General features: G+C 42.8%; 1 protein-coding gene across 2 annotated transcripts in view; it reads right to left on the bottom strand.

The window, feature by feature from the left end:
• Positions 1–287: 287 nt before the first annotated feature.
• The window catches only part of LOC138973079 (uncharacterized), a 57,907-nt gene continuing 31,519 nt past the window's right edge, over positions 288–26,675 (bottom strand). For both annotated transcript variants that reach the window (XM_070345738.1, XM_070345737.1), the window contains 2 exons: positions 1,935–2,394; positions 288–1,437 (listed from right to left, as the gene is read on the bottom strand). In XM_070345738.1, coding sequence (XP_070201839.1) covers positions 1,288–1,437; positions 1,935–2,394 — 610 coding nt within the window. In that variant the 3' untranslated portion in view covers positions 288–1,287. The remainder of the gene's footprint in view (positions 1,438–1,934; positions 2,395–26,675) is intronic.

The following is a 26,675-nucleotide window of genomic DNA, read 5'->3' as shown; positions in this document are numbered from 1 at the left end:
TGGTCTTGTGCTTGCGTGTACACACAAAGGGGGTTAAGTCACTAGCAGGCCTAGGTCTGCACTTAAGTTGACCTGGGAGATCGGAAAAATCTCCACTTTTAACCCACCAAGCGGCAGCGACCGGGATTCGAACTCACGACCTCCCGATTAGGAGGCCGAGGTCTTACCACCAAGCCACTGCGCCCGTCTTAGTTTTTTTCCCCCTGTTTTGTTGTATTTTTGTTATATTTTTTTATATACACTTTTTTTCCCGTCTTTACATTTACATACAAACCATGCTATTTCAATTCAACAATCACATCACATAATTATTCACTGTGCCATATCATACATACAAAAAACTGCCGTCTCAATGTGAACTCTTGTTCAAACACGACATTCAAGTCATATGTGTTACCATACTTAAATTTGCTGATGGACATGTTTCGCAATTAAAATAATGTGATTAATTTGTTTGTTTTCAATTTATTTTTTGTCTATAACTTTATAACCAAAACGCACATCTCGTTCACTCAAAACTATTTTTTTTTTGCCGATATAAAACATTGTCATCATTTTCACGAGTTTTCATTCACAAACACCTGAGAAATAAATCTCATGTTCCCCATGCAATAAATCGAGAACATTTATCCAAACATTTATCACGTACGCCTGCAGTGTTGGCTGTGTTTTCTTGATGGATGAAGTATCGCTGCCCATTCGATGCAAAACAGGAAAATCCCGAGAGCAAAATCATCCTAGTGAGCACTTCACGCAGTTTTCAACTGTTCGAAGGCATGGAAGTCGCTTGTTCATTTCAATGCTTGTTATTCTCTCATGTGTCAGGAGAAAGGTTCCGTACAACTCACATGTCGTATGCAAAAAGAGCGATTACTTCCCTTTGGTTATTTGTTCGAAGGCAGTTTCTGACTGAGTTTTATTGATGGAAGCAGTGTCTGGAAAACCTGAGGCCATACTAACCGTGTTAGGTTCCTATAGTTCGCACAATGGAAGAAGTATGGTTCGCCATGCGATGCAAAAAGTAAAATCCGAATCCACATCGTCTATTTCAGAATCCTTGGCTGGGGTGCACGAAGCAAAACTGGGTGCCACCCATTTGAATGGTATGCAGCAGCGCGATCGGATTGGTTAGAATTCAGATTTGTTGAGATTTCAACCAATCAGACCTCGCGGTTTGTTCCCACCAAGTTAGGTGGCACCCACTTTTGCTTCGTGCACCTCGGCCCAGGAATCTGAAATAGACGATGTGGATTCGGATTTTACTACACAATTTTCATCTGTACGCCTCTAGCGTAGGTTGGGAAAAGTACCGTTGCCCATGCGATGCAAACAGGAAAATCCCAGCTTAAACCAACCGTGACTTCCCGGATCTACCTGCAGTTCCACGTCAAAGTTGATGTCCCTCCGTCCCTCCTCCGTAAAGGATGCGTACAGTGTCTGCGGACAGGAAACAGCGTAGTGATTTGAGAGGGAGGTCAGTATAGGGTGATAGTGGGATAGATATTCACGCAGGTTCTGATACAGCTGCAAGCAAAGACAGGTAGAAGGAAGGACATGGTAAAGATGACAGATATGCAAAGAGACACTCTATTTCTCTACGCTGATCATTTGTTCAAAACGGACACAAAAATATATCATCATCATCATCATCATCATCATCATCATCGTCGTCGTCATCATCATCGTCGTCATCATCATCGTCGTCACCATCATCGTCATCAGCATCGTCGTCATCATCATCATCGTCGTCGTCATCATCATCATCATCATCCCCACCACCCGCACCACAACCACCATTACCCCTTAAAAAAACAAAAAAAAACTATCACAACAACTTGTGTTGAAATAACTGTTTATCATCACCACCACCACAACCACCTCTACCACCACTACTCCATGTAGACCAGCAACAATCGGCAGCTATACCCTCCTACCTGTTGATCCGTCGAGCTGAGATTCCGCGCGAAAAGCAAGTACTCGGTGGCTCGCTGGTACTCGATGCAGAACTTCACCATCGTGTCACGTGTCGCCAGGAACATCCCCCCACCCACCCACACGTGGTTGGAGTAGAATATAGTTTTGGGTGCTTGCTTGAAGTTCGGCAGATACACCTGATTAAAAGAAACCTTTTCCTCTGTGAAATTTTGTGGAAGCACCATGCAGTAATGTTGCTTGTCTTTCAGATCACGGAAGTAGCCGAAGTCCAACCACGCGTACACCTCAGTCTTGATGATGTCATGACGCTTAAGAATGAGGTCAAGGATGCAGGCGTATTTGGCGTGCTGCGCGCAGGAGTAGTCGGGTACTACCGTGTTTGGTGCGTGCTTTGGGTACCCGGGTTGAGCATATAGTTGTCCGATGGGTGCCCGCAAGTTGAAGGGCCACAGGGAATCTCTGCACAGGAAAACACACAGAAAAAGCTTTCAGGGAAATCCGAAAACAGATAGACTGCTAACGTTCCTTCTTCTTCTCCTTCTCGTTCTCGTTCTCGTTCTCGTTCTTCTTCTTCTGCGATCGTGGGCTGAAACTCTCCCGTACACTCGTGTTTTTGCACGAGTGGATATTTACGTGTATGGCCGTTTTTCCCGCCATTTAGACAGCCATACGCCGCTTTCGGAGGAAGCATGCTGAGTATGTTTGTGTTTCTATAACCCACCGAACTCTGACATGGATTACAGGATCTTTTCCGTGCGCACTTGGTCTTGTGCTTGCGTGTACACACGAAGGAGGATAATTACGGCACTCCCAGCAAACACACAACGTAAATACGACGTTGCGAAAATGTGAATTTTTCGTTTCATTAGCAACGTTGCGAACTTTACGTGAAGTTTACGTTGACCCAACCAAAAAACGCAACGTAAAACCAACGTTGTGTCATTGTGAGATTTTGGTGTTCTTTCGACGTTGTAATACAACGTAAATTTTACGTGAATTTCACGTTGCATTTTGGTGTCTTACAAATGTTGCGAAGATTACGTGAAATTTACGTGGATCCAACCAAAAAAACACAACGTGAAAGCAACGTTGCGTTACAGTTGTGTTTTTTTGTTTTTTACACGTTGGTACATAACGTAAATTTCACGTGGATTCCACCTTAAAAAGCAACGTAAAATCGACGTTGTATTATTGTGATTTTCTGGTGTTCGAACAACGTTGGTATACTCACGTGATTTTCACGTGAAATTCACGTGATTTAAAAACAAAAGTTAGTTTGATACAACAAACGTTCCTATAATAATAATAATTCTCTTTATTTATATAGCGCCTTATCCGAAGTTCAAAGCGCTTTTATCCTACAACGTAGTTTCAACGTAAACACACAACGTTGGGGTTTGATTGATCGCCAACGTGCCCTCAACGTGAAATCCACAACGTAAATCCTACGTCAGTCATTACCAATTTTTCACCTGCACGGTTTCGTATTGTTTATCAATATATATAAAGCCTTTGAAAATTACGTAAGGTGAACAGATTTTCAAATACAGGAGATAGATATGTGCGAAACTATCACCGAATAACAAATGACTCAGTCAGACGTTATGAAATTAAGCGCCGATGTACCGCGCAATGTATTTGATTGCTTTGGCGTTCCAAATGCGTCCGGTTACATTTTCTGGCATCATTAATGCATCAACGAGAATTGAAAAGTAATGCTAAAAATATAATTGTGTACGTTTAAAGTTGATCTACTGTGCTCATCAAACCTCTCTATTTTGTAAATTGGCGAGAGGGGGGCAGAATACATGAACCTAATCTCTGTGATTGTCTATACGTGCGTGCGTGTGTGTGTGTGTGTGTGTGTGTGTGTGTGTGTGTGTGTGTGTGTGTGTGTGTGTGTGTGTGATTACACGTGTTAGTGTGTGTGTGCGTGTGTGTGTACACATGTTAGTGTGTGTGTGTGTGTGTGTGTGTGTGCGTGCGTGCGTGTGTGTGTGTACATGTGTGTGTGTGTGTGTGTGTGTTTGTGTCCCTCGGCGCGTGACAATATATCTGCCAATAAGTTGAACTAAAACAGGGTTCAAGTGGGAATTACACCTGAAAAAGCAGGAAGGGAGCAGAATACATGTTATGTACTCCGTTATTTATTGTTTGATATGTTATAACCTGGGAGAAGTCACCCTCGCACCCCGTCCTTAGTTTCTCTTGACCTACCTTTGAAGTATTCTTGAGGACATGACTAGACTACCCGATTGCGCCCATTGCACGGCATAAGAGAGCGCCGTTCCACCCGGCCGATTCCGCTATAGACGTCACGCGTCCAAGGGAGGTAATTTTCGAGCCAGCTGCATTGACTCGGCCAAGAGCGCAAACTTTCTTCGATTAAAGGCATTGTAGCATGTCTAAAATCATGGGACTTGTGTTATCAAGCTTTTAAAAATTAATCACCAAGTAACTTTTAAGAATAGTTTCAGTTACATGCGAACTCATTCTGCTGAACGGATTTTGAGAGCCAGTACCCAACAGCCTTTAAATGCACCTCTTTCCTTTTTTCATGTTATTTTATGGTTTGCCGATTTTGTTAACATTTTTGCATTCATGATGAAGATTTTATGGTGACTGTACAGAAATGTACGTCCTCTAGTTTCTAACCTTCCAAAAATTGGGGCTGGGGGTCGGGGGAGAGAGAGAGAAAGAGAGAGAGAGAGAGAGAGAGAGAGAGAGAGAGAGAGAGAGAGAGAGAGAGAGAGAGAGAGAGAGAAAGAGAGAGAGTGAGAGAGAGAGAGAGAGACAGACAGACAGACAGACAGACAGGGAGACAGACAGACAGACAGGGAGACAGAGAGAGAGAGAGAGATAGAGAGAGAAAGAGAGGGAGACAGGGGGTAGAGAGGGAGACAGAGAGAGTCAGAGAGAGACAGAGAGAGACAACGTCGAAACTTTGTCAATCATTTCGGGTTTTTCACCTGCATTTTTAGTTTCGTAATATTCTATTCAATTAATGTTCGGTCAAACATAGAGGTTCACTAATTGTGTAAGACGAAAAGAGTATAACATAAATGCATATTGTTTCAAGGAATTTGCTGAGTTAAATGAATTTGCGAGTGCGAAACTTTCCCTCCCAAAAAAAGACGCGTTACTAACCGACAGTGTTTTCCGGTGATGGCCACGGTCGACTTTGTGTATCCCAAATTTGGTTTTCAACTTTGATGAACACTTTCAGGACTAAAATATTCATCGTAATCAACTCGAAGGTAAGTTGTTTTCATTTGTTCCACATGAGACGTTATCACTTATTGTACTCCATGTACACATGCACAGATTACTTGATTGTCGAGACCATGATTGGAAACGGACCGGCCAAAGATGGCGGGTCTTTCCAATAGTCACAATGTCAGCCCTAACTCAGTTCAAGGGATACACATTCTTTTAGACTCAACTTTTGAGTCAGTATAGCGAAACAATGGGACACAAGCGGTGGAACACAAAGGAAAAACACGTTTCACATAGACGGACGCAATTAACCTTTAGAAAGCTGTTTAATCAGACTAGCTCATTGCATGAGACTGAAAGCGGGGTCGGCCATTGATATCTCAAGTACTTAATTGGGCATTTTACGATCTTGAGGGAGGACGATGTATCCAGACAAGCTGCTTCAAGTTCAAGTGAATCTGCCCAGCGGACAGTGGTATGAGAAGAATTCAAAATTCCTCACAGACAGGTCCATGGCTGTTAGAGTGGGGCAGTCCATCTCTCAAACACATGTCCTAGATATGGGGGTGCCTCAAGGAAGCATCACAGCCCCCATATTGTTCAGTATCATGGTCCACGATGCAGCAAATCTGAACCTCAAGGAGGCCTCATTGTCTCTGTTTGCCGATGACATGGCCCTCTGGGAAGCAGTCAACTGCAAGTCAGAAAGAACAATCAAAACAAAAATGGGGCGGTACCAAGAAAAAGTCGACCAAATCGCTGACTACATGCAGACGAATGGCTTTGAGCTATCTACCGAAAAAACCGTGTTCATGGCTTTCACAGGAGTGCAGCTTGTCAAAAGGACATGTTCCATCACCATAAATGGGGTGCAGCTGGTGCCAGCAGATAAAACCAAGTTCTTGGGAGTGACATTCACAAGCTCTCTTAGTTGGGGCCCACACATAGACTCACTTGTGAGAAAAGCTCAACGCTCTCTAAACCTGATAAAGGTTCTGAGCAGAGAGTCGTGGGCAGCCGGAAAACCATTGATCCATCTTGTCCGTGCCCTTGTTCGGTCGCGCCTCAGCTATGGCCAAGAGGCTTTCTTTGCAGCTCCTGACAGTCAGTGGGTAAAGCTTGAAAGAGTAGAAAGAGCCGCTCTCAAAGTGGCGCTGGGGGTCCCCAGATCGGCAGTCTCCACTCTACTTTACCAGGAAGTGGGATGGCTGCCACTGAAAGAGGAATGCCACCCCAGATGTGCACAGCTGGCTGTCAGAATACACTGTGTCCCAAACACGGCAGTGGAAGTATTTACCCCAGACATGGGAGATACCGACCACATGCAATACAAAGCTCTTGAATCCAAGACTCATACATACCAAACAGTGATCCCAATATACAACCATGTGAAGGGCATATGGGAACAGAGTGGCCTGTCCAAGGAAAAGCTGGTCACAGGTGGTACTCTTCCTTACCCTCCATGGCTGCTTGAAGCCCCAAATCTGATCATAGACTATGGAGACGGCCTCAAAAAGGCAGAAGACCTATTGCTGCTAGCCACAGTTGCAAAAGAAAAGATCGATCAACGATTTAAAAGCCACCTACAGGTCTTCACAGATGGTTCGATCCTGCAGTCAGGGGAGGCTGGGTGTGCCTTGTCGATTCCTGGACTTGATATAACACGAAAATACAAGCTAAACAAGGGGATCAGCATCTTCTCTGCAGAGTTATTTGCTATCTACATGGCCTGCACACTGATAAACGATCTGCCAACCCCACCCCTGGGGGTGGTCATCCTTACGGACTCAAAATCCTCGTTTCAAGCACTTGCACATGGCACCAAGAACAGAGGAGAGATGCAAACTGAAATTCATTTCTTAGCCCACCAAATTATGACAAAAGGAACAGACTTTTCCCTCATGTGGCTGCCATCCCACACAGGAATCCGGGGAAATGAAATGGCGGACAGAGCAGCAAAAGCAGCGGCTATGTCAACCATGCCAGTGACAGACATTCGGCTCTCCTGCCAGGAAGCCAAACTGCTGCTAGCCAAGCTAAAAAGAGAGGAAAGAGAGCAGACACTGTCACAAACATGTGAAGAGAGAGGATGGATACACCTCCCCTACAATAGGAAAGGGCACCACCTCCCACTCCCCCCGAGACCCATGAGCCTGTTGCGTCGCTTGTGCACGGTCAGCAGCCACATCTACTGGGACAAGGTAGTCTGCCAGTGTGGCAAGACTGGCCACCTCACACAAGTGTTTCAAGGCTGTGACACTCTCAAAGACGAAATGTCTAGCCTTATCTGCCACAGAAGGAAGAATGCTCTCAGCTTGGGAGACTTTCTCCGCCCACACCCATCACTCGGAGAGAAACCGATGATGGTCTTGGTCACCAATTTGTTCACCTCAACTGTTGCGAGCTGGTTCTAGTGTGCTTGCAGCAGACCCAGCACAGCACAGATCCACTTCTGGAATCTTAAGCTAAATGTGTCCCAAGACACACATTTTGTAGTCCTGGCATCCTGAAAGGCAGAGGCCCCAACCTACAGGTTTGCTACCATACCAAAAACGCCTCCAGACACGGGAACTTGGGAGCAGAGGCAACAGCTCCGCTTGAACCTCAAAAACCAAATGTGCCTCCAGACACACAGATCCCTTAGACGGCCGAGGCTGTGGCCTCTAAGGTTCTCTTGTACCAAACCGCCTCCTGACTCTGCATCAGATTGCTTGCGCTGGCATCTGCTTACATAGACCCACATTAAGTCACCACCGAGTGGTAGACACAGACGACATTTGGTAGCACTGACTGCCAGCTTCACGGTAATGCGTACCCATAGCGCGGCTCTGCATGGGTGGGAATGTTCTGAGCAAAACACTATGTGTTACTCCATACCCCCCGCCCTCCATGGAACTTCTTGACCCCAACAAATTGGGGGGGGGGGGGGGGGAGCTTGCCCAGTCGGTAGAGGCGCTGGCTTTAAAACCGGTTGTTACTATCAGCGTGGGTTCAACCCCCAAGTTCGGCGCAGGATGTGTGTCCCAGAGTCAACTTTGTGCAGACTCTCCTCGGTGTCCGAACACCCCCGTGTGCACGCATACACATGCGCACGATAAAGATCCCAGGGTCACAGCGAAAGCCTCAGGCCTTGGAAACACGAATACATGCATGCAAAAATATGAAGCCCGGGTGTCCGTTCGGCCAACAGCCAAAAAAGTAACCATTTCAGCACTGACCCAAGACGACCCAACCCGGTCCCTAGCCCATTTCAGGTCTCCTCTAGCAGCCGGCAGCCAGCTGTCTACATCCCCCCCCCCCCCCCCCGCATTTTTATTTTTAATTTTCATACAAAGCCGGGATTTCCCGTGTAACATGCCCCTAATGGCTTTGCCGTGAGGGCGTAAAACTTTCATTTTCTCTTCTGACACATTGGCTCATTACATACTTGACTGTCTTTTGTCGACCTGTTCTGTTACTCACTCAAGTAGGCAGCCGAGATACCCTGCCGGTCACGATTTCATCTTTCGCCTGTGTACATATTTCCCCCTCGACATATACTCAAGACTGAAATGTTGTTTCCTGGTAAAATTAAGAAGTGAAATCATTTAAGGACGATAAGCATGTCAGTTTCTTGCATGTGAAGAAAATTGGTGGTAAGATTTAATAGATTTCAACCCCAAAATCGAATTCTTCGAAAACGTGTACTGAGTGGTTACGTCCTTGAGTAAGAAGGAAACATTTTAGGATGAATCAAATTTCTAAGTTAAATAAAACAAATTGTAATTGGTTGGACAAATTTGGCCCCATGAATGTAAGGTACACAAGGTCGCTCATCAGTACTATCGAAGGGTGTTTTTTTGTTCAGTGTAGAGTTTATACTAGATCAACGAGGCCGAGAAGCGAAATATCAACACGGCGAAAGATGGAAACGTCACACCGGGGGAGAGAGCGAGACAAAGAGTAGCTATCGGGTGGAGAATGGGGAGTTGATTCGGGGAGGGGGGTAGATTAAAGATGAACGTATCAAATTGTTATTTGTAAGGAGGAGAGAGTGAGACAAAGAGGAGCTAGCGGGTAGAGAATGGGGGAGGGGATTCGGGAGGGGGGATTATAATGTGTGTGAGTGTGTGTGTGTGTGTGTGTGTGTGTGTGTGTGTGTGTGTGTGTGTGTGTGTGTGTGTGTGTGTGGATTTACCGCAATATGCGGACCAAATAGGACCAAATGGGGTCGTCCGTCGCTATATCGCAGCAATTTGCGGACATCGGCCAAAAAATGCGACTATTTGCGGACGTCCCCAAATAGGCGGTCTTTGGTCCGCAAATTGCTGCAATATAGTGACGGACGTCCGCAAATTGCTGCACCCCACTACAAATTAATTTGCAAGTTGTCCTCATATTGCTGCGATATAGGTGTGGACAACGAGACCTGTTTCACACAAATTCCAGATCCATTGTAATATTCATTTTCAGATCATACACAGATTTTACACATTTGCAGAGCATCTCTGTATTTAGTGCCAACTGCTCCCAGCGATTTTATGTCGTTTTTAAACTGCTGTAAAATATTAACCAGATACATGTATAGCACGTCAAAAACAAAAGCAGATTTGCGGAGGAAACTTAATGGCTGTTCGATTAGTGCATAGTTTGTAGTTGCTGTCTTATTTTTACCTCCTCATAAAGTGTGTGATACGGGGTAAGGATGAAGTGACTCTTGATTGCATGCAAACACGCTACAAAAATCGTAAAAATGCATTGTTTTGTTCGAGGTTAAAATAGTCGTTGACGAATTGCATCCCTCTTTATGATCTATCAACGTGTTAGATAATCACATAAGTAAACAAGGTGTCGTTAACTGCAACGTGTGTGTACTACATGTACATACATGAACTAGATTGCTTTCTCTTTTTTTGTGTATAATTATTACCACCGTTATTCTCAAAAGAGCCAGTAAAGAACTTTGTTAGTTTGTTTCTCTGTTTGTTTCTCTGTCTACGGATTAGACTTGTTTCTCTGGTACTCTGGGGTCAATGTGTGTGTGTGTGTCCTTGTAAAATAAAGTTCAGTGCAGTTCAGTTCAGCTCGCGGCGAGAATTGCCTAAGAAACACTAATTCCTCGCCACACTCGCCAAATCTAGCGTCTAAGAAACGGAGGACTGGCTGTACAAGAGCAGTACAAAACATTGAAAGGAGGAAGGCCCAACGACTGTGCTCTCTCTGCCTGCTTCTGTGGATTAGGTCAGCACGTTTTTCGCGTGGAATTGCGTTAAGTTACCGCACACACGTAGGCAGTCTCCAGTTATACGGCAAATAGCAGATCGTTATCATACACACACACACACACACACACCACACACACACACAACTACGCAAGAGGTGTCTTCTTATTCCTAGCCGAAGGAAAGCAAGTTAGAGTGCACACTGTTCAGTTCACTCCTTGCACGCATATGAAAGCAGCTGTGCGGGTTTGTTGCTCAGGTTTAAGGAGTTTAACATGCAGGTTTCATGTTGTGAGCAAGTGCCCTACATTCTATTCGACGGATGACTGATTGTGTGAAGTTTATTAAAGTATAATACTTGTGAAAGTCCCCCCCCCTCCCACCTCCTTACCATACCTCTTTGTGCTGACAAAACCGAGTAAGTCCACTGAAGCTAGTTCTGAGATAAACGACTTTTTCTGTTTTATTACATTTCTCAAAAGTGACGATTATCTTGATCAACCTACAGAGATAATAAGATAAATAGCATTATTGTACGTTTACAACCCGAGTTGGATAATGATCTGATGGATGGTTTTTGTTTTGTTGGGCATTTTGTGGACTTACTTGGTTTTGTCACTTTTTTCCCTTATATCAGATCTAAAAAATTTGACAGATCTAAGCAAGTGGACTTACTTGGTTTTGTCAAAACATTTGGAAGAAAAAGTAGTGCTTTTTTTGAGGATGAAAGTCGCTTGTTCATTTCAATGCGTTATTCTCTCAGGTGCCAGGAGAAACGTTCCGTATAACTCTCGCTTACTCTATTACACATGTCGTGTGCACATTAGAGCGTTTACTTCCCTTTGCTTATTTGATCTCTAAACTACGCTCTGGCTCATTTCGGTACGATTCTCACAGATACTTTCGAAGCGAACCTGTAACAATGTGTGCGTTTGTGTGTTTGTTCTGATTAAAACCGGTCTTGATCTAAGGACTATGTCCAGTAAAGAATAAAAGCTGGTTCTTGTGTATGACTGTGTACGTGAGTGTTAGTTTGAGTGCCTTGGAGAATGATGAGCATATCAGATTGCGGTGATTTGCTAAAATACATATTATTCACGTACAATTTTTTAAGCTACACAGCATGTTTTTTTGTTCCGGTAATGTTTTGTTGTTGTAAGATTGGGTGGTACGGTTACTACTATAGTTACAGCCTTAAATCACATTATTTGAAATTCAAATCAAACACTATTTACCCGGGTTTGATGTCTTAAAAATCGTTTCTTGAAATTGTTATTACGAAATATTTCTGGACATTAAAATGCTAGCACAGGCACGAAAGTGATTTTATTGCAGGTGTCAATGTTTCCTGAATCTATTTATAGATGTGTTACGTTTGAATTGATATTAAGCAATTCAGGTGCCGTGTGGACATGGTACGGAAACATTCACTGTCCCGATTGACGGGTTTTAACAGCGAGGACGCAATTTTTGTGAAGGCGTTTTAGTTCTGCTTCTTCTTCTTCTTTTGCGTTCGTGGGCTGAAACTCCCACGTACACGTGCACGAGTGGATTTGTACGTGGATGACCGTTTTTACAAAACCATTTAGGCAGCCATACGCCGTTTTCGGTGAAAGCATGCTGGGTATTTTCGTGTTTCTATAACCCACCGAACTCTGCTTTGGACTGCACGATCTTTTCCGTGCGCACTTGGTCTTGTGCTTGCGTGTACACACGAAGGGTGATAAGGCACCAGCAGGCCTGCATGTAAGTTGACCTGGGATATCGGTAAAATCTTCACCTTAATTACCCGTCAGGTGCGGCCGGGATTCGAACCCACGACCTTCCGCTTTGGTAAGTCTTTTTTTTTCAAAATGATATTTTTTGTCCATCAAAAAGAAAAAATCAATGCGCATCTTGTGTGCTAATTTCTACTTTTTAGAGTGTTTAGATAAGCAGATATGAACAAGTAAGTCCACAACCAAAAACAACTTTTTAAGTGTGCATGAATGTTTTGACAAAACCAAGTAAGTCCAAGGGGTTCCCAATTTTTCTATAATGATAGTTTTAAAATTCTTGTCAGACGACCCATACAGAAAATACGTCATTTTAAGTTTAGAACTCACAAATGACGTCATTTAAAGTTTAGAACACACAAATGACCTCTTTCGATAAGGCGAGACATAATGACGTCACCTTATGACGTTTTATTTTAAACATTTTTCTTCTCTATCTATAATTCTCCTGACGATCCTTGTTTCTCTCTCTCTCTCCCTCCCTCTATCCCTCCCTATCTCTCTCTTTTCCTCCCTCCATCTCTCTTTCTATCCCTCCCAACCTCTCTCGCTATCTCTCTCCCTCTTACTCTCTTCCTCCTTCCCTAATTCCTCTTTCCCTTTATTTCTCTCTCTCCCTCCATCCCCCCCCCCCTCGACCCTGATTTCTTTCCCCTCTCTCACTCTCTCCCTGTTTAGTCTCTCTCTCTCCCTTTCTCTCTCTCTCTCTCTCTCTCTCTCTCTCTCTCTCTCTCTCTCTCTCTCTCTCTCTCTCTCTCTCTCCATCTTGTGCAAATTCGTAATGTTAACGTTATTTTCACTGTTTTGTCATTTATCTTGTCAACACTTCTTCTTTAGCAGCCATGCTTGCACCAAAACTAGCACCCCTACTAACAAGTAAAATGCCGCAAGAATATTCGGATTGACTTTGACGTCATACTGGCAAAAACATTGCATTCTGATTGGTTATAGCGTCATAAAGGTTCTTGTGATTGGTGGATGGACTTACTTGGTTTTACCAGCAAATTGACATGTAATTTTTTTTGAGAAATGTTTGAAGTTGTGGACTTACTTTTCTATATTTCCTTATCTATTTATTTTACAAAGTCAAAATTTACACACAGGCTGCTTCTTGATTATTTAGTTTTGATGAACAAAAAGATATCATTTTTGGGAAAAAATGGACTTACTCGGTTTTGTCAGCACATTGCAGATGTACTTTAAACAGTTTTTAAGGTGTGGACTTACTTTTTTATATCTCCTTATCTATTTATTTCACAAAGTCACAATTTACACATAAGGTGCGCCTTAATTTCTAAGCTTTGATGAACAAAAAATATCATTTTTGAAAAAAATGGACTTACTCGGTTTTGTCAGCACACGGCAGTTCTCCCCATCGCAACCCCCTCCCCCATCCTACACTTGTTTGACGAGTTCGGGGTATACTGCATAGGACATTGCTCTAAGAAATAACATCCTGTTTATTTTACTAATTTGAATGGCGATAATAATTTAAGACCCCCCCCCCCCCCCCTCCCATGGATGACCTACTTTCCCGTCCTTGCCACTAGTCGCTCAAGAAGCAGGTAAGGTGTTTCTATAACATAACAGACGACTCTGTGACATTGGTGTCTCGAAACAGGGTCGATGGAGGTTTCAGAAATGTTTACTTACTGCAAGTGGAGTGTGCACGTTAAAGATCCCACGATTGACAAAAGGGTCTTTCCTGGCAAAATTGTATAGGCATAGATAAAAATGTCCACCAAAATACCCGTGTGACTTGGATTAATAGGCCGTGAAAAGTAGGATATGCGCCGAAATGGCTGCGATCTGCTGGCCGATGTGAATGCGTGATGTATTGTGTAAAAAACAAATTCCATCTCACACGGCATAAATAAATCCCTGCGCCTTGAATATGTGCGCGATATAAATTGCATAAAAGAAAAAGAAAAAATAAAAAAATAAAAAATCCCTGCGCTTAGAACTGTACCCACGGAATACGCGCGATATAAGCCTCATATTGATTGATTGATTGAAGTGGAGGATAGGCCCCTAATATGGATGTCTTTAGCTTCACGCTGATAAGTAGCTTGTAATCTTGCGAAGAAGTTTAATATAGTGTTTGGTAGTTTTACTCTCTTTAGCTAGCCTTTAGGCCTAATTGGAGCAAACTAGGTTTGATAGAAATTCATCCAAAAATAAATACAGAAACATTCACAACTGGTCCTTATCAAGGGCCCATGCTCCTAATGTGGACCACTAAAGAGGCTAATCACTGTAAAAAAAAAAACAAGTCGCGTAAGGCGAAAATACAACATTTAGTCAAGTAGCTGTCGAACTCACAGAATGAAACTGAACGCAATGCAACGCAGCAAGACCGTATACTCGTAGCATCGTCAGTCCACGGCAAAGACAGTGAAATTGACAAGAAGAGCGGGGTAGTAGTTGCGCGAAGAAGGATTGCAGGCTTTTCTGTACCTCTCTTTGTTTTAACTTTCTGAGCGTGTTTTTAATCCAAACATATCATATCTATATGTTTTTGGAATCAGGAACCGACAAGGAATAAGATGAAAGTGTTTTTAAATTGATTTCGAAAATTTAATTTTGATAATAATTTTTATATATTTAATTTTCAGAGCTTGATTTTATTCCAAATATAACATATTTTTATGTTTTTGGAATCAGCAAATGATGGAGAATTAGATGAACGTAAATTCGGATCGTTTTATAAGTTTTTATTTTTTTTTACAATTTTTCTTATGTTTAATGACCAAAGTCATTAATTAATTTTTGAGCCACCAAGCTGAAATGCAATACCGAAGTTTGGGCTTTGTCGAAGACTACTTGACCAAAATTTCAACCAATTTGGTTGAAAAATGAGAGCGTGACAGTGCCGCCTCAACTTTTACGAAAAGCCGGATATGACGTCATCAAAGACATTTATCAAAAAAATGAAACAATCGTCGGGGGATATCATACCCAGGAACTCTCATGAAATATTTCATAAAGATCGGTCCAGTAGTTTGGTCTGAATCGCTCTACACACACACACGCACAGACAGACACACACACACACACACACATACACCACGACCCTCGTTTCGATTCCCCCTCTATGTTAAAACATTTAGTCAAAACTTGACTAAATGTAAAAAGGTTCCTATACTTCAAAATAGCATGATACTTCTTCTTCAGCATTCCAGAAATTCTGGTGACGTGTGAGCTCGTTTGCCCATTTGGGTTCCCCATAGTCAGCTTCACTCCGCTTTCGTTGGGTATTGGCATGCTGGGTATTTTCGTGTTTCCATAACCCACCGAACTCCGACATGGATTACAGGATCTGTTCCGTGCGACACTTGGTCTTGTGCTTGCGTGTACACACGAAGGGGGTTAAGTCACTTGCAGGTCTGCACATAAGTTGACATGGGAGATCGAAAAAATCTTCACTCTTAACCCACCAGGCGGCAGCGACCGGGATTCGAACTGACGACCCCCCGATTAGGAGGCCGACGTCTTACCACCAAGCCACTTCGCCCGAATGATACAAATTAGTGAGCAAGTCAGACTGATTAAAAAAGGCTTCACATTTATCTGTTTCGGTTCGACGAGAACATTATTTGAAGCACAAGAGTACATTAAAGAAACATATCAAAATACAAAGAGAAAATAAAAGAAATGTCCGTCGGTCCGTCCGTCCGTCCGTCCTTCTATATGTGTGTGTGTGTGTGTGTGCCTCTCTCTCTCTCTTCCTCTCTGTCTGTCTGTCAGTATCTCTCTCTCTCTTTCTCTCTCTCTCTCTCTCTCTCTCTCTCTCTCTCTCTCTCTCTCTCTCTCTCTCTCTCTCTCCCTCTCTCTCTCTCTTCCTCTCTGTACATACTTAGCAAGAGATTGCCGGCGAAGGATACCCGAAGTTGTCACTCAGCGCTTTTTCAAGAGGCAATTGTTAAAGCAAGCTTTGTCACGAAAGACCGATGGAAAGGGCTTTCAAGTCCATGAGGAGAGAGCAGCAGACACAACAATTGCATTCGGACTTGTAAAGGATCCTACTTCATAGGTCACACATCATTACGTCCGGCTGAGTTGGCCACCGTCGTCAGCTGGATAGTTTATGTTATTCTACATACGTGAGAGAGACACTCGTGAGATAATAATCGTTAAAATCACACGTGTGTATATCATGTAAATGAGGTCATATCAAGCAAGTCTGGCAGGGATCTGTTTTCCACTGCTTATGATGCCAGAGTCATCGAGACGAACGTCATTATAGAAAAAAAATTGCGCTCGCTAATTACCCTCGATGAATTTTTAGAACTAACACGTCACGCCACACTTTCAGAGTGACGTTTCTTTACTTTGACGTAATATATTGCACGAGGCTTTAGAAGAGATCGAGGTTCCAAAACAAGCGTCTTCAATATAGCTGCCTCGACTGCAGGAAATTTTCAGTAAAATACACGTAAGTACAGTGTGTAGGATAAACAGAATACTACATGGCTTGCTGTGTCGTACCAGATTTACACTCGTTGCTTTTTCAAATAATGAACAGCTCGCTTTCGCTCGCAGTTCAATATTTTAAAAAACAACTCGTGTAAATTTGGTACAACACAGCAAGCCATGTAGTAATCTCTATGTCTCTGTGTTCCCGTCAAACCAACTGAGCTACACCCGTTTGTTCTTTTAAACAAAGGTGGTTAATTTATATTCAGAATTCATTCTTATCATACTGACATAATACAGTTCACTTTTGTTTTAATTTGCCAAGTTGTACCTGTTACACATTTTCGGAAATGTTATGTCATAATGATGAGCGCACCAGCACATTGTGTGTAAAAAATGTTAGTGTCTCGGATGTTTAGTTTTTTGTCCATTTGAACTTGTTTAAGTTATTAACAAGTCGCGTAAGGCGAAATTACTACATTTAGTCAAGCTGTGGAACTCACAGAATGAAATTGAACGTAGTCCGCCGCTAGTGCAAAAGGCAGTGAAAGTGACGAGCCTGTTTGGCGCGGTAGCGGTTGCGCTGTGCTTCATAGCACGCTTTACTGTGCCTCTCTTCGTTTTAACTTTCTGAGCGTGTTTTTAATCCGAACATATCATATCTATATGTTTTTGGAATCAGGAACCGACAAGGAATAAGATGAAAGTGTTTTTAAATTGATTCCCAAAATGTTATTTTGATCATAATTTTAATTTTTTTTTAATTTTCAGAGCTTGTTTTTAATCCAAATATAACATATTTATATGTTTTTGGAATCAGAAAATGATGAAAAATAAGATGAACGTAAATTTGGATCGTTTTATAAAAACATTTTTTTACAATTTTCAGATTTTTAATGACCAAAGTCATTAATGAATTTGTAAGCCACCAAGCTGAAATGCAATACCGAAGTCCGGCCTTCGTCGAAGATTGCTTGGTCAAAATTTCAATCAATTTGATTGAAAAATGAGGGTGTGACAATGCCGCCTCAACTTTTACAAAAAGCCGGATATGACGTCATCAAAGATATTTATCGAAAAAATGAAAAAAACGTCCGGGGATATCATACCCAGGAACTCTCACGTCAAATTTCATAAAGATCGGTCCAGTAGTTTACTCTGAATCGCTCTACACACGCACACACACACACACACACATACACCATGACCTTCGTCTCGATTCCCCCTCTATGTTAAAACATTTAGTCAAAACTTGACTAAATGTAAAAATGAACGGCAGAACACAGCAACTGACGTAGATTTGGATCGTGGGTGGCACTCGAACTTCCCAGTAGTAGTATAGTAAGGGGGATCTCATGCCTTTTTGAGGACGCCATCTTGAGGACGCATCTTGAGGACGCAATCTTAAAACGTCTTGAAACATCTTACGTTTTGAGACCATGTCTTGGAACGTCTTGGAACGTTTTACATCTTCGTCTTTGTTCACATCTTTGTCTTAACACCATCTTGAAACGTCTTACGTCTTGAGACCATGTCTTAGAACATCTTGAAACGTCTTGAAACGTCTTACGTTCAAATCTTCGTCTTGACACCATCTTGAAACGTCTTACGTCTCCATCTTTGTTTAAATCTTCGTCTTGAAACGTCTAACGTCTTGAGTTTTGTTTAAATCTTCGTCTTGACACCATCTTGAAACGTCTTACGTCACCATCTTCGTCTTATAACATCTTACAGTCTAATCTTTGTCTTGACGCCATCTTAAAACGTCTTACGTCTCCATCTCTGTCTTGACGCCATTTTGAAACGTCTTACGTCTTTATCTTTGTACAGATTGCGCAATCTTTGCCTCTAGCTCTCATTTTCTTTGTTTTTAAAATTATTTATTTCGTTGTCGAGGGTATAAAATAAGGAACCTAAGGAAGTGTATGTCGACTTACAGCAATGGATCCACGATGGAAACATCCTTTTACCTGTGTCTTGACGCCGTCTTGAAACGTCTTACGTTTCCATCTTGAACCATCCCTTAACCTGTGTCTTACGTCTCCATCTTCGTATACCATTTTGTCGTTGTCATTATCAATGTACACAGTTTTGTCTTTCCACTGACCACACCATACACTCAGAGGATAGCTGGTGGTGGTGGTGGTGGGAGGGTGCGGGGTCGATTGCATCAGACGATCAGTACACAAGGTGTTCTACATATGACAGGTCGGCATAAACTGGTCATCAAACCATGATGCAAGACTTATTGTTGAATAAGAAGTTCCAACTGATTGTGCATACACCAACAACTTTAGTGGCACAAGCTGATGACAGATTTAAAGCTCTAAGCCTAGGAGATAATGAATGAGGTGGGGGACAGCAAAACGAAATAATCCACACATGGAAAGAGTGGAAGGTTGCTGGGGTCGATTGCATCAGGCTATACGGGTACATAGGGTATCAAACTTATGACAGTTCGGGGTGCTAGCTGTAATTATCAAATACTCACAGAGATCAAACGTTCAGAGAGAGAGAGAGAGTGAGAGAGAGAGAGAGAGAGAGTGTGTGAGAAAGAGAGAAAGAGAGAGAAAGAGAGAGATAGTGTGTGAGAGAGAGAGAGAGAGAGAGAGAGAGAGAGTGTGTGAGAGAGAGAAAGAGAGAGAGAGAGAGAGAGAGAGAGAGAGAGAGAGAGAGAGAGAGAGAGAGAGAGAGAGAGAGAGAGTTGACAGTGGATTATTACTTTACAGGCCGTTGGCCCCTGGAAAGGGGTAATATAATTATGCAGTGACAACTTTACCTAAAGCTTGCAGCGTGGAAAAACACCATAATATGGTGTAATGAATAAGACCGGTACATAGCTGCATTCTGCTCCTGTTATAGCACACGGCGGGTACAACGTGTCCCCAATGTGCAGCAGAGCCGAACGACACAAGGGTCCGGGTATGATTGTACCTGTCACCATGGCCTGCCTTTAATGACAGCCAGTGTTGTGTAGAATTCTTTTCTCTGGGCCTCAGTGTATCTGTCATCATGGCCTGCCTTTTATGACAGCCAGTGTTGTGTAGACTTCTTTGTTCTAAGCCTCAGTGTATCTGTCATCATAGATTTCCTTTTCGCCCACCAGTGTTGTGCAGACTTGTTTACTCTGAGCGCCAGCCTACCTGTCCTACCCCTGTTGTTATTCAACCCCCCCCCCTACACACACACACACACATACATACACACACCTTGGATTATCTCTTTTATAAACAGAGAGATTGCGAGAGACAGAGATAGATAGACAGACAGACAGAGACAGTCAGTCAGCGAGACATTGAGACAGACAGTGAAACAGAAAGGGGGGGGGGGGAGATCGAGAGAGACAAAGACAGAGACAGTTGGGTAGTTATTTTTGTTTAACGTCCCTTTAACCGTTATGGCGATACCGGACTGGGACAGAGGCAGACAGACAGACAGATAGAGGTACACAAATAGAAACGTAAAGAGAGAGAGACCCAGTTTCTGTTCTGCGTAAATGTTTCAGTTTTCAAAACCATACATAATTGGATTTCTGCCGAGTAAGGTCCTCGGCTGAGTTCATCGCGATCTGGATGTGCAGTTACATGAGACGAACAAGAGTCCGGGTATGCTTGCTCCTTTCAAAAAGGCAAGCCTGTTTTCACGGCCTGTGTTTGCTTCGAACGTCAGCGTACTCGTGATTATAGCAAGTCAGTCGTGACTCAATTAACCGGGTACAGAAATGTGAAAGACAGCAGCTTTTGTCCGACGTAAAGGTATCAACTTACGCTCAACCCCCAACCACCACGATCCCACGATGAGTTCTTCGCGACCCGTATGTGCAGTAGAGTGAGACGTCTCGAGGATCCGGGTACACGTATCGTGTGACCGTGATGAGTCCTTTATCTTCACGCCGGAAAAATAGATCTACATCGTGTTTTGTTGGCGTAACACAAAATATACGGTTCGCATTAGCTCGCGAGAAAAACTTGAGATGGGTGGCTCTATATTTGTTGCTCAGAGAGGCGCTAAACAGCCTGCCCTTAGCATGTTGTAGATGGAGAATGTTCAGCATATATTTTTCTTTGTACCCACGATACTATATTTGCTTAAATGCGATTTTAACAGTTGCTTCAGCATTATCAACTCTCCCAGATTCTTACTTTTTGTGAAATATTGGTACGTTTGACCTTTGCACGTTTCCCACGTATGCAGTTTGCACATGTTGTAATGTCATGAGTTAGCTACAATGTATGTGACAGTGCCGCCTCAACTTTTACAAAAAGCCGGATATGACGTCATCAAAGATATTTATCGAAAAAAAGAAAAACACGTCCGGGGATATAATTCCCAGGAAGTCTCACGTCAAATTTCATAAAGATCGGTCCAGTAGTTTAGTCTGAATCGCTCTACACACACACACACACGCACAGACAGACAGACAGACAGACAGACACACACACATACACCACGACCCTCGTTTCGATTCCCCCTCTATGTTAAAACATTTAGTCAAAACTTGACTAAATGTAAAAAGGAACCTTCTTGGTATGGATAACACTGGAAATATAACGTGGAAAACTTGTAATTATAGGTGCTGGACTTTCAAATTCAACTTGATCGCACATGTCGCCCTTAATTGTCTCTCTCACTGCTTTCTTATTACCCTTGCAAGTTGAAACCACCCATCCCTCTCTTGCTTGATGGCAACTTTAATTAAAGTTCTCCTTTTTCCCAACCGTTTTGTCCCAGCATATAACCACTTCATGTCCCTAATTGGCACTAGTTTCTCTGAGGACGTTCAGCTTAGATTAACCAACCAACCAACCGTGTTGATACTACCCATGTATCATGTATGTTTCTGAACATTTTGTTTTTATTTGGTATTGCTTCATTTTGCTTTTTTTTCATTTACAAAATTACAATGTATAATCTGTGAAAAAAAGGCCCAAACCAAATAACTTTTAGTTTCCGATGACAAGGAGTAGTGTATTTAACAAACAAAGCTTGATTGTAATGATTGCTTCCATTTTCTGTGCACCTTCCACCTCTACAACATGCATACACTTGATAGTCTTCAACTTCGACCTACGGCGATCGGTGGATAATTGAGACAGTACTAGCTCCGAGGAGCTTTCCAGGTTACCGAAAGACTTTGATTTTGATAACAATGTTGAAAAGGCTGTGAGCCCTTTTATCCTCAAGGAGAGAGACGGACACCGGCCCCTATAATGGGCTTTGGAGCGTGTCAAAGTTCATTGCATCCTGATCAGCATATGAAACGTTTATCGCTTATTGTAGTTGTGTATAACTCATAGTAGTGGGAATAAGGCGACGCGCTAGTGTGAGTTTGTGTGTGAGTGTGTGTGATTCGTATATATATATAGCAGTAACGGATGTTATTTGTGTTTTGGCCAATTACAAACATTTAATTCTTGTACACAGATTAAAGACAGTTTCCCTTCCAGGTCAAATGTCTTTATGATGCAAATACAAATAAAATACCCCCAAACTGTTCTGAAACGATCAAGTTTCGTTTGAAATACTTCATTTCTTATGGAAGGAATACACACTGGCACACAGTCTTTTGTTGTCTTGGCTTGCGGCCTAAATCTGACACAACAAGGCTCGAAGAAGGGACATAATGCTTTATTTCATATATTAAAAAGAAATACATTCAGTAATAGACATAGTAGGCAGTGAGTGCAAAGTTACTAAAAAGTGACCTAAGTTTAAAAGATGTGTATTTCTACTCCAGACATTATGGAGGCTCTGGTGTCACTTATATCAATGTGCTGTCTTTGCTTTGTTTAGCGACCAGCATCAAAGAGGCGCATAGAGGACTGCCTGGGAGAAGAGGACCACCAGGACAAAGAATGAAATCGATTGAATATGCTGTGCTGTTGCCCTGCAAAGCTGCGTGCATTTTTAGTTTCTCCGCAACATAATATGCATGTTTTTGTTATGAAATAAAATTGTTGATCGTATCTTGAGTTTATGGTGTTACATGTAATAGTCCTTATGATCTGTGACTGAGTGTGAAAGTTGGTGTGTGTGCGTGTATACATTTACCAAAACCTACATTCACTCTCAACGTTGCATTCACGTCGAAATCAAACCAAACCACAACCACAACCAAAAATTCACGTTGTATCGACGTGTAATTCACGTCAATTTTATCAGAAAAAAATGCACCAAAACACAACTTTTACGTTGTGTCAACGTAGAATTCACGTAATTTTTCATCTAAATTTTGACCTAAAATTTACGTTCCATTCACGTGGACATTACGTAAAAATGCAACGCAATTTCAACCAAACCACAACCACAACCAAAAATTCACGTTGTGACAACGTAAAATTCACGTAATGTTTTTACGAACAATCCACCTCCACCAATAATTCACGTTGCATTCACGTTGGTGTCACGTAAAATGCAACGTTGTTTTCCAACGTTATTCCCACGTGATTTCGTCCATACAAATCTACGTAAAAAAACGTTGAAACGCAACGTAAACCCAACGTAACCCAACGTGAATATAACGTGAATACAACGTAAAATTGTTTGCTGGGCTAGGAGTTCTGCACATAAGTTGACCTGGGAGATCGGAAAAATCTCCACCTTAACCCAACAGGGCGGCCGGGATTCGAACCCACGACCTTCCGCTTTGGAGGCCGGCGTCTTATCACCAAGCCATTGCGTCCGTCTCTTGTTCAAAAACTCAGAATAAAAAAACTAAAAAAAACCAGGAATGGTAGGTTCTTGGAACGTTTAATTACTGACAAAACAAAGCGTGACATTTACAGTACGTCGACCAAGTGGTTTTTTTGAGTAGACAAACAAGACAAACACTTATGATACAGAAAGTGACCTTAGGCCAAAAAAAAAAAATTGTCTGTTTAGGGTAACCCGACCGACCCTATCGATTTGGCGCCGACCCAAAAACTTTTTTTTGATTTCAAAAAAAAAAAGAAAAAAAAAGAGGTAAAAATGCTAAAAAGAGACATTTGGCGTTTCATTTACACACACACACACACACACAAAAAAAACAAAACAAAAAAACCTACCTACCTACCGACCCTACTTTTTTTGGTCATGTTACCCTAAACAGACAATTTATTTTTTTTGGCCTTATCTCAAAATCGTCGACGACACTCGCTTGCAATCTGGGAAAGCAGACTGTGATGACATATTAATCTACGATCAAAACATAAGAAAATTTATGTATTGAAACGATTTGTCTTTTTTCTTCTTTTTCTGCATTCCTGGGCTGAAACTCCCCCGCACACTCGTGTTTTTACCACGAGTGGATTTTTACGTGTATGCCCGTTTTTACCCCGCCATTTAGGCAGCCATACGCCGCTTTCGGAGGAGAAACGATTTGAAGAACATTGAAGCAGTTCAGTTCTTGATCAACGTTACATTAACTCATCTTTCTTGTTTATTTGGTTCTTGATATCGGGCATCAGCAGCCTGTTTCTTTTGTTTTGTTTTGATGAAACTTCTTCTTCTGCGTTCGTGGGCTGAAACTCCCACGTACACTCGTGTTTTTTGCACGTTAAATGTCAAAGCAGCACCGCCCTGATATGTCCCTTCGTGTTCGGCTGGGCGTTAAGTAAACAAACAAACCAAACCAAGCACGAGTGGAATTTTACGTGTATGACCGTTTTTTACCCAGCCATTTAGGCAGCCATACGCCGTTTTCGGAGGAAGCATGCTGGGTATTTTCGTGTTTCTATAATCCACCGAACTTTGACATGGATTACAGGATCTTTTTCGTGCGCACTTGGTCTTGTGCTTGTGTGTACACACGGGGGTGTTCGGACACCGAGGAGAGTCTGCACACAAAGTTGACTCTGAGAAATAAATCTCTCGCCGAACGTGGGGACGAACTCACGCTGACAGCGGCCAACTGGATACAAATCCAGCGCGCTACCGACTGAGCTGCATCCCCGCCCCGTTTTGATGAAACAATTTACTAAGCTGAAACGACACGGTAATAGCAAATATGGAGTAATAAAATAGTGAAGAAATGAAAACATTCTTTTTGTCCTAATGAATCTCAGGGTGTGCAAAGTGGCTGTATGTTGTAATTCCCCCCCCCCCTCCCCCCCTACCAGCCTTCCCTTTAAACAAAATCCAAGTTTAAACATCATGAGATGCATTAGGACCTCAAACAGCTCCATATAACGTCGCTTGTCTATTCTTGAAAAAGTATTCTAAGAGTACATGACTGTTTCAGTAAAGACGACACGCACACCTAAACGCACCGACAGTCATTACAGGCCCACTCTGCCTCCCGTAAACCATCAGTTTCTGGCCACGGGCACTGTCAGGCTTTTACACACAGTGCAAACACCCTTTCGTTTAAACATCTACCGCTAGAGAACACCCTAGGTGCCCTCCATAGAGAGCGAGCATTTTTTTTGCGTGGACAGTAGGGTGTGAATCGGACGCCTCGTTATTCTCATTTCATTTTCATTACTTTATTGTCCAATCGCTGGAACATTCAGGTCGCTTCCTCCCAGTGGAAAGCTAGCAGCAACAGAGTCGCGCTACCCAGGTGTCTGCGTGTTTAGGTGTAATCAGCCACCTGCACTTATGGTAGAGTGACAGAGGTCTTTTTCGTGCCACAGTGGTGACACGGGGGTGGAACATGTATACCGTCTCTGAGTCTGCACATAAAGTTGACCCGTGACCCGGATTCAAACCCGCGACCCTCGGATCACACGTCCAGTGCTCTACCAATTGAGCTACCGGGCCCCCCGTTATGGCGCTAGACCCAACTTTTAAAGTCTAAATAATAAATTGAAAGTTTGTTAAGTATACATTGTTAAAACACGAAAGAATTATTTTGTCATCAAAACAAAGTCAGTATAGATCGAAGTTTTAAAAGTTTGAAAGTAGAGAGCTCGGATATATGTCAAGCAAACTCGGTGAATGAGTCGGCTGGTGTGTACAACGTGCTGCTCTTTTGAATTGATGACGGGGAAGTCGGCTACCGAAAACGATACAACTTTGGCTTTTTTGAAATGCTGGTCGACTGATACTTCAACCATTTGATACTGTTAGTTGCTGTGTCTGTGTGGATTGAGTATTGCGCGCATACACACAACCATTTGATAGGGGAAGGGCTCCTAATATGGACCGGCTCCTAATATGGACCACCCCCTTTCCATGGAAATAACAAGGCAAGAGCACTCATAAATGATTGCAAGCGATAGAGTTACTCTCCCTTGCTGACTTGCAGAGGGATATGTCCGGGAAAGCACGGAAGCCCAAACGGTGAGTCCTTTTCCCTTTTGATAGCTTACACTCTAAATCTGACCCTCGAAACTCATCAGTGTTTTTGCACATAAATAGCTTACAAGATAAACCACACCTTCTATCGGACACCTCAGGGTGTCTGTATTGTATGCTGCGAGTGTTGACTTTCTGTAATCCTGGAGAACGAAGAGTAAAACCAAATACTGAAGGATGCATGGGCGCCTATTATGGACCGCCTGTGGGCGCGTAATATGGACCGGTCCATATTAGGGGACCAAAGGTCCATATTAGGCGCCGTAAACTTTACAAAGTGATTGCAGATGAATCAAGACATCACAAAAGAATAGAACAATTCCAAACAGCTTGGCATGACGTCATAAAGTTCCTGACCACATGAAGAAATAGTTGGCATATGCCCGCTGCGCCGCGCTGGTAAGGACTGACCACAATGTGTTGCTCTCCCGTTCTTATAGACCCCCGCTGATGCATCACACGTGCAAGCCCCCCGGCAACATGGACATTGCGGCTGGGCTCTTCTCCTTGACTTTCACAAGTCCTCCTCTCCCCTCTCTTTCTAATTACGGGCCTAAGTGTTGATATCCTGCTTTACTACCCTCTCTTCCCTACCTGCCAACACTGATCCCTTTAGGCCTACCTCAAGTATCTAACATCCTCCTCCTCCACCCGCGGCTAATCTGTCTCGTTTAAATAGAGTTTATCTGACGCTGTCCGCTCTATCTAAACTCACACTTAAACTACTCACTTATCGCCTCCCCCCCCCCCCCCCCCCCGGCGCAAATCAAGAGCACACGATAATCCCAAAGAAATGACACTCCTCTTTCTCTCCCTCTTATTACTTACAGTTATACTCACACACCTGCGCGCG

This window comes from Littorina saxatilis, linkage group LG8 (genome assembly GCF_037325665.1).
Source record: "Littorina saxatilis isolate snail1 linkage group LG8, US_GU_Lsax_2.0, whole genome shotgun sequence".
Taxonomy (NCBI): Eukaryota; Metazoa; Mollusca; class Gastropoda; order Littorinimorpha; family Littorinidae; genus Littorina; species Littorina saxatilis.
The sequence above is the reverse complement of the archived record's forward strand: the minus strand, read 5'-3'. Positions and strand labels throughout refer to the sequence as shown.